At 34.3% G+C, this 11042-nt stretch overlaps 1 protein-coding gene across 1 annotated transcript; it reads left to right on the forward strand.

Annotated features, from left to right (window-relative positions):
- Positions 1-1856: 1856 nt before the first annotated feature.
- Positions 1857-9650, forward strand: LOC120085954 (beta-amylase 8). The gene is made up of 10 exons (XM_039042304.1): positions 1857-2466; positions 2995-3216; positions 3931-4011; positions 4132-4335; positions 4938-5132; positions 5363-5527; positions 5824-6084; positions 7161-7373; positions 8238-8457; positions 9236-9650. Exons 1-10 carry the CDS (start codon positions 2053-2055, stop codon positions 9265-9267), a joined length of 2007 nt encoding a protein of 668 aa, XP_038898232.1. The 5' UTR covers positions 1857-2052; the 3' UTR covers positions 9268-9650.
- Positions 9651-11042: the final 1392 nt, after the last annotated feature.

Raw genomic sequence — 11042 nt, forward strand, 5'->3', positions numbered from 1 at the left:
TTACAAGTCTCTAAGTTCGACCTTGGATCACCCGAGAAACTTGCGTTTGCGTTATACTTGGCGTGAGCGTAAAAAAACTTATGATAGGAACACGTGGTCATCACAATAAGAGTAACGCATATTTTTATTCCAACGCATGATCACTGACGCATGAGAACTAACGCATAGCTTAAGACATGCATCGCACAATTGCATTGTGCATAAGCAAGAATGGGGAACTTAGGAATAAGCTCCATTTGCTATTACGCAGCGTATGCATCCTACGGAGAGGATATTGCATGTGTCCAAGAAGTAAGATACGGTGGTATGCGGTCATCTTGTTTATGTGTGGAAGCACATGAGCAGGAATAGAGACTTAGAAATAAGGCCTCTCAACGCGTCACATATACATCGCATGCATCCTAGAAATAGGCTCAAGTGTGTGTAGCATGATCGCATAGCTTGTGTTGGCTGAGGGTTCCCTTGCGGTCAAGCCTAGGGTTGCAATGAAGACATCTTCACATTTTATCTATTTTTTCATGCATTTACTATGCGTCAACGATTGCCGTGTCTCTACCTCTCATTCATATTTCCAATGCTTTATCTGTTAGTTAGGAGTAGGAGTAGTTATTAGCTTATACCCTCCATCATTCTTTTATTCATCCGCCGCAAATACATTACCACATATCATTTAGTTACAAGTCCCTGAGTTCGACCTCAGATACCCGAGAAACTTGCGTTCGCGTTATACTTGGCGTGAGCGCAAAAAAACTTATGACAGGAACGTATGGTCATCATAATAAGAGTAGCGTATATTTTCATTCCAACGCATGATCACCGACGCATGAGAACTAACGCATAGCTTAAGACATGCATCGCACAATTGTGTTCACTAATTTTTGTCATCAGATCCCATTGTTGTTGTATAATAATATCACCTATTCTAAAAAAAAAAAATGTTTGTGAGTGTTTTGTCATTTTCAAAATTACTTTGAACACATGCTATTAAATATTCAAAACAAAGCTTGATGATATGAAAATTGCATTAGAAGTGAAAAACTAAATATTAAATTAATTTTGAGGGATTATGTATGTGTTTCAAAGTTATTTTAAATACGACAAAAGTGATTTTATCAATTTCAAAATTACTCTCAAACATGTACTATAGGTCTGTTTGGATTGATTAGAAAAAAATATTTTTTAAAAAAGTCATTTTTATTTAATATCTTTTGATAAAAACTATTTAAAATACACCTTAAAAGTGTTTCAAAATATATTTTTGAGTAATTGTCAAATACTTCAATTTTTTTTAAAATGACTTATTTTTAAAATTATATTTACCTATATAATATACGTCAACACGATCATACACTTGAATTAAGTGTTTAGTGATTCAGATACATAAACTGAAAAAATAATAAAGAGAATCAAAATGTGTATGCATATATATATTAGTCATGATATTGAATTTCCATCAACACATATTTTCAATACATTTCTAAATAAGCATGTCAACATGAAGGTGAATTAACAATTACAATACATTGTAAACAAATTTTAAAAATCTAAAAAATAAAATAAGTAAAAAAATGTTATTAATATTTATTTATGAAAATGTTTTATTTCATTATATTACTGTTGAGATAATAAAAAAGGAAATAGAGAGAGATAGTACCACAAAAAATTATGAATAATTATTTCAAATAACAAAATTATTAGAAATATTTAAATACAGTAAAATCTAACTGATAGATGTCTTGTATGGATAGAATATTTATAAATAAATACTAATTTTATTATATTTAAAAATGGGGTTTAAATTATTCACATTTTCATTATATTTTAAACCTTAATATAAGAGATTTTTTTCCCCTTAATATTTTATCATCAGTATCGGAAAGGGAGAGATTTGTTTGTTTGCTAGCATCAGCTATGAGTGGGAGGCGAAGGCGCGTCGTCTTGCCGGAAGAAATGGACGCAGAGAAGAGCAGCAATCGGAATTCTTGAGGGCTACTGATTCGAAGGAATCAATGTAATTCGCAATTCTTTGTAAGCTGCAAGAATTCGACGAAGATGAGCGGCAGCTTAAACGACGATAGTTTCCATCAAGATCTTCAACCCCAAGCTAATCATACCTCCGACTACTTATCGCACCAACTTCAACCTCCGCCGCCGCCTCGGCGGCCTCGTGGTTTTGCCGCCACCGCTGCTGCCATGGGACCGACAACTACTACGGCTGCTACTACCGGCGGCAAGGCAAAGAGAGAGAGAGAGAAAGAAAAAGAGCGGACCAAGCTTCGCGAGCGCCATCGCCGAGCCATTACCAGTCGAATACTGGCGGGACTCCGCCAATACGGCAACTTCCCCCTCCCTGCTCGCGCTGATATGAACGATGTGCTGGCCGCACTTGCTAGGGAGGCTGGGTGGGTTGTCGAGGCTGATGGCACCACCTACAGGCAGTCCACTCCCCCTTCTCAGTCCCAAGGGGTTGGCACTTTTATTCAACTCTTCATGTATTTTAAAAATTCAATTCAAGAGTCTTTGTGACGCTAATCTATTCGTACTTAGATATCTCTATGGATCTTTTAAAATAATTATTGATTGATATCTGATGCCTCTAAAAGAATCGAAATACCAACGAATATGATTAATGGAACATGATAGGGAAGACAAATGTGTAATTTAAGGTTTATGCTGCATTTTAGTTGTGGATATCTGGCAATGCTTCAAAGGTTTCCACTGTCCTTAAATAACCTTCGTTTATCTGTCATATTTGTTTGCCTTATACTAGCACAGAACGTAGAGGATGTTAAGAGTTTTAACTTGGGGAAGATGATATATGCAGAACATTTTACCCTCTACTTGTCTTGCAATGAGGATTCTAGAGTACAAAATATGTCATCATTCGATAAATATGATTGAATTTGATCGGGCTAGTTTCTATGCTGCTTAAATCGTCTGTATTATCCATTCTTTCTATAACCTCGGTCACTGTTGGTTGTAAATACTTCACAGGCAGCATTTCCTGTAAGGTCAGGTGAAAGCCCTATCTCATCCGGTTCTTTTAAGGGTTGCTCTATTAAAGCAGCATTAGATTGTCAGCCAACTGTTCTCCGAATTGATGAGAGTTTGTCTCCAGCATCTTTAGATTCAGTTGTCATCACGGAAAGAGATGCGAAGAATGAGAAATATACAGCTTTGAGCCCTCTTAATGCTGCTCACTGCTTGGAAGATCAGGTGAAGTTCTTAACTAGCTAGTTCTTTTTCCCTCATCCAACTTTATTGTTCCATGTTTAATTTCTTAGAAAAGCAATGCATTATGACTTACATAACTGAAATTTAAACCTTTTGTTTTCTTTCACATGGATAAGCGATGTCTAATATACATCAGATATTCCTATTGCCTTTATGGACGTAAAGTATCCTCTGCTTCTTCAGTTTACAAAGATGGACCATTTAGGACATTCACAATCTAAATAATACATTGTACAAGTACGGAAATTGATATATTTTGTATGAAACAAAGAGGTCAAAGTAATAAATCATATTTCCATCATCCTTTTATTAAAAAAAGAATTCCCTTCATCGCATGTATATCTTTCTCTTATGATACGTGGCACTGTCTCCTAAGACAGGCTGAAAACTTCCATTGTAGTTATGAAAAAAATGGTGTGTTGCTCTTCTGCATAAGAAATTAATTAAAGTGATATGGTTCAGGTGTTATCAGTTAAATTATTTTTTTTTAAAACTTTAATTTGTAATTCTATACTATAATTAATGGAATAAAATGAGTTAATTATTATTTATTATAGGGAGTACTTAAGTTTTCTGACCAGTATCAACATTCTGTGATGTATTAAGCATGTTCCTTCCTATTTGTCTGCTTCCCTGACTGATTTCTTTTGAAGTTTTCACGTTTGAAAAAGTATTTCTTTGTGTTAACTGGTTCAGCTTATGCAAGATATGCACTCCAGGGAGAGTGAGAGTCAGTTCAGAGGCACACCTTATGTTCCTGTTTATGTACTGCTTGCCGTAAGTGGTTACTATTTGGTGTATTAATCAGTTCTTACTCCATTCCAGATTGCCCTCTATGTCTTGTTTACTTCGTCAAAGTTTTGATTGCTATTTTTTTTTTCCTAACTTTTGTTCCAGACTGGTTTCATAAACAACTTCTGTCAATTGATTGATCCCGATAGCGTCAGACAGGAGTTAAGTCATTTGCAATCACTAAATGTTGATGGTGTTATTGTGGATTGTTGGTGGGGTATTGTAGAAGCTTGGAACCCACAAAAGTATGTGTGGTCTGGCTATAGAGACCTTTTTAACATCATACGTGAGTTCAGGCTGAAAGTGCAGGTAGTTTCCCCCATATTACACTGCACATGTGGCTCCGTTTGTATCTTGGTCAGATCATATGAAATCTAAATCAAAGTAGAAAGTAGAAACCCCATCAGTAAATGTGCTATTGATAAATGCAGGTATTTTCCTTTTATTTTATTACCAAGACAAAAATATTTTCACAATTTATATGTTGCCAAAGGCCCCAATTTATCGACTGGCCAATTTTTTTGCAAAAGGCTATCTCATCGCATTGACCGTTATGAGATTGAATGAATATTCTAATTCTAACTTAAATGAGCAAAATCTTGTCAGATTTAGGGACCGTCTGAATATTGTAATATCTCAGGTGCCCATTTCAATTATTGTCATCTTTAGACTCTTTGCTGCTCCTCAAATCTCTGTTTGTGTATTTTGGATTTAATAAAGATCACCGTTCACCTTCTTTCTTAGAGATCTTTCTTTGAGACATGATCTTGCTTGTGAGAATGCATAGCTTGCTTCAGGAGCATTGTGATTAATGATTATTGTCAGCTCACAAGTCTACCATGGTTAATTGTCATAAATTTTTTCAATTTCTTACAATTCTCGAGTCACTTCTGGAAATGCTATTTCAATAGGTCGTGATGGCATTCCATGCATTTGGAGGAACTGAATCAGGAGATGCATTTATCAAGCTCCCACAATGGGTGTTGGAGATAGGGAAGGAGAACCCAGATATATTCTTTACAGATCGTGAAGGAAGGAGGAATAAAGATTGTCTATCTTGGGGCATTGACAAAGAGCGAGTTTTAAGAGGAAGAACTGGCATTGAGGTAATGAAGTATTTTGTGTTCAATAATACTGCAGCTTATAGGATGTCAAACTGTGATAACTTTCTAATCTTTTGTTTGATTCACTTCAATATTTAAAACACTTTTCTAAGTTATATAAACGTCTATGATGAATTTTTCTTTCCAGTTTTCAGTTCTCGCCATGATATTTTCCATTACTACTCAATTAAAACCCGGCTTTATGTGCCTGATTGAATCTCAACTATTTGCAGGTTTACTTTGACTTTATGAGAAGCTTCCATACAGAGTTCAATGATTTATTTGCTGAGGGTCTCGTCTCTGCAATTGAAGTAGGACTGGGGGCATCTGGAGAACTAAAATATCCTTCTTTCTCAGAAAGAATGGGATGGAGGTATCCTGGTATCGGTGAGTTTCAGGTATTTATTAAAGATCATCCCTTCATATTATTAATCCTCTGTTCTTTGGATTTATTGGCCATCCAAGTATTTTGTTTCATATCTCATGAAGATCCTATCAGGTTGTAGGATGGACATGAAAGTTTAAGGTTACATTTCTAAGTTCCAGTAGAAAGTAATGAACCTACTCATAAAAGTGGACCCTTGAACCCAATCACCTTTAAGACAAAGTAGACTAATTTGTGACCATTGGATATTATGCTTTGGGACCTAGATATCTGATTGACCTTTGTACTTCATGAAAATTTGATGTGCAGTGTTACGATAAGTATCTACAAAAGAGTCTGCGCAAGGCTGCTGGGCTGCGTGGTCACTCATTCTGGGCTAGGGGACCTGATAATGCTGGCCAATACAATTCTAGACCACATGAATCAGGGTTCTTCTGTGAACGCGGTGATTACGATAGCTACTATGGGCGCTTTTTCCTCCAATGGTATGCCCAGACGCTGATATATCATGTAGATAATGTATTGTCTCTTGCAAGCCTTGTCTTTGAGGAAACAAAATTTATTGTTAAGGTATGTGTCATCTCACTGGTCAATCTTATCTTTGTGCTAGTTTTTTTCTGTAGCTAATGACTTGTCATACTGATTGGCTTTTCATGTAATTGTTCTTTTGTTCATTGGATGATTGATTCTTCATGAAATTAGTTTACCACTAGGCCACGAGATCAGGGTAAGTGACATTCATATTCGGAATTTATTTTTAAACAGTATCATAAGCAGATGTGCTTCTATTGATTGGGCTTGTGGTTGAACTGTCTTCTCTCTCGTAGAGTCGTAGCTATATAACGCTGACTGTAAGGTATTTTCTTGGAGAATAGGACTCCACCCATGTGTGTTGCATGTGCTAGGCGTGAAAATGGCAGTGACGAGTGATATTCTATTGGCAATTAGACATCAAGCTAAACATTGAGGAGGATTTGGGTGTATTATATATTCTGTTATGAGAAGAAGAGGAAAGTGAAAAGTCTATTAATGCTTGGGGTATTGTAACTGGGAGAACAAGTATCTCGGAGCTTTTGAGTTTCCAGAGGTGGATCTAGAGGACCATAATACAATCAAATCCTTAAATTTTTCATCCTGTCTCTTTTCTAGCTTTTCTTCCCTATTATCACTCATCAATCTAAGTTTGTTACATTATATATGAAGAAGCATAAGTAAATATAGAACAAGCTAGAATATATAATAACGTTTTTCAACTATCATTCAGCGTTTTGTAGGGTTTTATTGTTTCTGCCAAAAATTCCAGTGGGATAATGGCTGTAGTTCTGATTCCCATGCATAATTTAGTTAGTTAGTTAGTTTGCTTGTTTTTCTTTTTTTCTCTTCTTTTTTTTTTGTTGGTTTTAAATCGGCATATATAACCACCATATATGTTATCTGTATTCCCTACTTGCTCCGTTAATCTTCAATCATGGATACAAAAGCTTCTGTAAGACAATCCGGATGCCATATAACTTATTTGCCAACTTGGGTTTTCACTGTCTGTGTTCAATTCCTAAATATTTGATGTTCATCTATCAGTCCTATGGCATCTGGTCATGGATTTATTGCGCAATCAGTTCTTAAATGGATGTTTTTTTATAGCACAGATTCCTGCAGTTTATTGGTGGTACAAGACTTCTAGTCATGCAGCAGAGCTCACAGCTGGGTTTTATAACCCCTCTAACCAAGATGGCTACTCCCCTGTTTTTGATATTTTGAAGAAACACTCTGTAATAGTCAAACTTGTCTGCTGTGGCATGCCAGTTGCTGGTCAGGAAGTGGATGATACATTGGCTGATCCAGAAAGTTTGAGTTGGCAGGTGGAGAAATTTTCAAGTATCTTTTGCTTTTTCTTTACAACATTGAGCTTCTATGGGTGCTTGGCTATGATTTTTTGGCCAATGATTATGTTTGCGAAAACGTAAAAAAATCAAAGTTATTGATTATATGTGGGCGATTTTCCAATGTTTTTTAAACAAAATTGTGTTCGATAAATGGGTAGGGGATTTGGACCCCCCACCCTAGGGGATAGGATGGTAGAACATGCTAATTATTGCACACCTATGCTCACTTTGGCAAATGTGTTCGGATTATTGTTTTTTAAAAGTGTTTCTTCTTTTTTCTTTTACTATTCTTTTCCCTAACGAATGAAGTTGTTATTTCTTTTAGAATTGTAAATTTGATAACTTCTGTATGTACAACAATATTTATTTCACACATTCTTTTATCACCGTTCTCAAACATAATTTATTTATTTACAGAGAAAAAGTTTAATCTATTTCAAAATAGTTTTTTGAACAGCTTATCTGGGGGATTGTTTGGAAGGAGAATTTCATTGAATGGTTATTGGGAAGCCAGCCACATTGTGGTGACCTCGTGAAATACATGTGTTTGGACGAGTTTTAAAAAAACAGTTTCTATGTTTTAGAATATAAGTTATACAAAAACGTATTTAAATTTTTTTCAACATCTCAAATTGTAATTGATTTCAGTTTAATCATAACACTGACAAATTTGAAAACATTGACAGAAAACTGTTCTCAAAACATATTTCATTTTTTCTCGATATTTTGTATGTTAAATTCCCTTTAACAGGTTGCAATATAACTGTTTAAGTTCTGTATAATGTTTTACTTCAGTCTTACCAATGTCTTTAAAGGGAAATCTCCATGCCTCATCTACAGATTTTAAATTCAGCTTGGGATCGAGGCTTAACTGTAGCTGGTGAAAATTCTCTTTCATGCTATGACAGAGATGGATATATGAGAATCATCGATATGGCAAAACCGAGGAGTGACCCTGATCGCCATCATTTCTCTTTCTTTGCATATCGCCAGCCTTCTGCTTTGATTCAAGGAGCGGTTTGCTTTCCAGAGTTGGACTATTTCATTAAGTGCATGCATGGTAAGTATAATTTGCTCGTCTTTATTTTAGGGTAATGGGTTGTTGCATCAAGAAATTATTAATGGATATATACACACAGACATACATACATGTAACAATACAGACAAATAAACAGCCCTTAGTTCATAATGCATGGTTCTTTCTAGTACTAGTCAAACAGGCCCTTGCCTGTTTTTTCAATCACGAGATCGTTTAGTGTGTGGGTTTATCTTTTAAAATAATGTTGAAGATTAGTTGCAAATAAAATATTTTTAAACATGTACTAATAACCCACAGTAGTAATTTGCTTGTTTCCTTACCTATTTTTTCAGTAGTGGTTGATTGACTTATCTTATTCTTGTATTGATTAAGACAATTTTAGTAACTAGTATTTCACGTGTTTACTCCGTCGTATCATAATCATTTTTTGATTTATTATTCTACAATACTAACTCTTCCTTGTGTTATACTGACAATCTAACTCTTTTACTAACTTAAAATTTGATCCCGAGGGATAGGATTTCAACACTGTTGTGCTCGTATATATATATATTTTTAGTTGCGTTGTTGGGGAAAAGAAAGATTGTTGTATTAAGTTCAAGAATGCATATTTAACCATTGAATCAGCGATAGTATACTTCTTCCTTCATATTCAAATAAGCAAAACACAACCACAAAATGGAGGAGAAAAATGAAGAGAAATCCCATATCATTAACAAAGTTTAGTTGTAACAAACTTTGAAGGAACTTGGATTCATAATATTTGTTTCTCTGGTACCATTTTAACAATCTTTTGCAGGGGAGATAGAAGGCGACATGGTACCCAGTTGAAGTGCAAAATTCTCACTCATACATGGATTTCAAATCGTGGCTATCATTTTAGGCAAGAACAGGTAAATTATTGTTGTCTCTCGTAGAAGAGCATAGGGATTGTAAATTTTATCTTCTATGCGTTTCATGGCTTTGAATTTACCTGTTAGAGTTTGTTAGTGACTGTTCAACTGGGAAAATTCAGTTGGTTTAAAATATGTATCATGGTTTCAAATCTTCTACCCCATCTATGTCTTTGTCCAACAAAAGAAAAAAAACTCCTCAACTTTCTGGATGATGTCTTCAACTTCTCTCTCTAGAAGTTTTGTGTACACCTCGCTCTTATGGAAGAGTTAATGTTTAGGGTGGAGAGAGAGATGAAATATAAGAGAATTTTTCTTAAATGAAGGTCTTTATGAATAAGTAGTACTTTGGAGAAATTGTGGACTTAAATCTTCCCTTCATTTGTAACTTCATCCTTATTAAAAAAAAAAAAAAAAAGGAAAAAAAAAATCAAATTATAGAAAATACCTTGAATTTTGCATTTTATTTAAAAAATATCTTTGAATGTTCAATAGTTTCAGCAATACTCTTAAACTTAAAAAAAAACCCCTTATTGTTAGTTTTTAACAAAACCGGTTAGTTTTTTGTTTCATTAATACCCTTAATTTTTTTTTTTTTGAAAAAAGTTAAATAATACTCTAATCATTAGTATATAGATGGAAATCGTTCGGCACCTCGTTTTGAAAACATGGTTGAATTTTCTAAAGTTTCATTAATACCCTTGAGTTTTCCAACAAACAAAATGGTTAAAAAAAAAGCCTTTCAGTTTGTATATGGCAAAATTGTTTTTCTATACCCGATCACCTCCCTATTCCATCTTCCATTTCCTACTTCACTTCTTTAATACCCTCTTAATCTCCTTTTTTTTCATTCTTTATTCTCTAAAACTTCACCCATTGCGCCTTTTTTCCCCTCTCTCTCTCTATCTCTCTCTTCTTAAATATCAAAACTTTAATAAATATGAGGAACTTTCTCATTTATGAGCATGTCCAAGCATAAGTATAAGAAATCTCAACTTCTAAACAATCAAATTTTTTTTAAGTAATCTTGTGATGGAAAAGAACCAATTGAAAACAACTCAAGTAGATAATCTCATTTTCTTAATATGTATAATTTGATAATGCATATTTTGTCCTTATTTTCCCTTTTACTGATTGTCCTCGAAACTAAGTCCTAAGGTCTTCTGATGGCTCCATTGTTTTACTTTCTTCTTACTATAACCTATACCTTGACTGAAGAGGGTGGTTTTAAAGATTGAGGAATAAAAGGAGTATGGGAGTATTGAAGAAGAGAGTGATGATAGAGATATGTTGGGCCACATATGATAATAGTGATAATAGTATTGGAGTAGAGGAGAGAGAGGAAATAAAGGAAGTTGATGTGGGTGTAGATCAACGATTTTCGTCTAAGAACTTTTCTTTCTTTTTTTTCTTTTTTTCTTTTTTTTTTAAAGAAATTAAGGGTATTAATAAAGCTTTTGAAAGTTCAATTGTATTTTTGAGACAAGATGCTAACAATTTCTGCCTATATACTAACGGTAAGCATAACTTTTTTTTAAAAAAGTTTAAAGGTATTAGTGAAAAATTGAAAGTTAAGGAGTATTTTTGAAACAAAATAATTTATGGTTTCCGTTAAAAACCAATGGTAAGGGTGTTGTTGAACTTTTCTTTAAAAGTCCTTCAGAAAAAAAAAAAACAAAAGATTAAGGGTATTAATAAAGCTTTGGAAAGTTC

This window comes from Benincasa hispida, chromosome 1, assembly GCF_009727055.1.
Source record: "Benincasa hispida cultivar B227 chromosome 1, ASM972705v1, whole genome shotgun sequence".
In the NCBI taxonomy this organism is placed as follows: domain Eukaryota; kingdom Viridiplantae; phylum Streptophyta; class Magnoliopsida; order Cucurbitales; family Cucurbitaceae; genus Benincasa; species Benincasa hispida.

Excerpts from the sequence above, each read along its gene's own strand:
- LOC120085954 (XM_039042304.1), top strand. The coding sequence starts at position 2,053 with ATGAGCGGCAGCTTAAACGACGATAGTTTCCATCAAGATCTTCAACCC. Across the intron at positions 5,133-5,362 it reads GAGGAAGAACTGGCATTGAG|GTTTACTTTGACTTTATGAG; the intron begins GTAATGAAGTAT and ends AACTATTTGCAG. Across the intron at positions 8,458-9,235 it reads TTTCATTAAGTGCATGCATG|GGGAGATAGAAGGCGACATG; the intron begins GTAAGTATAATT and ends AATCTTTTGCAG.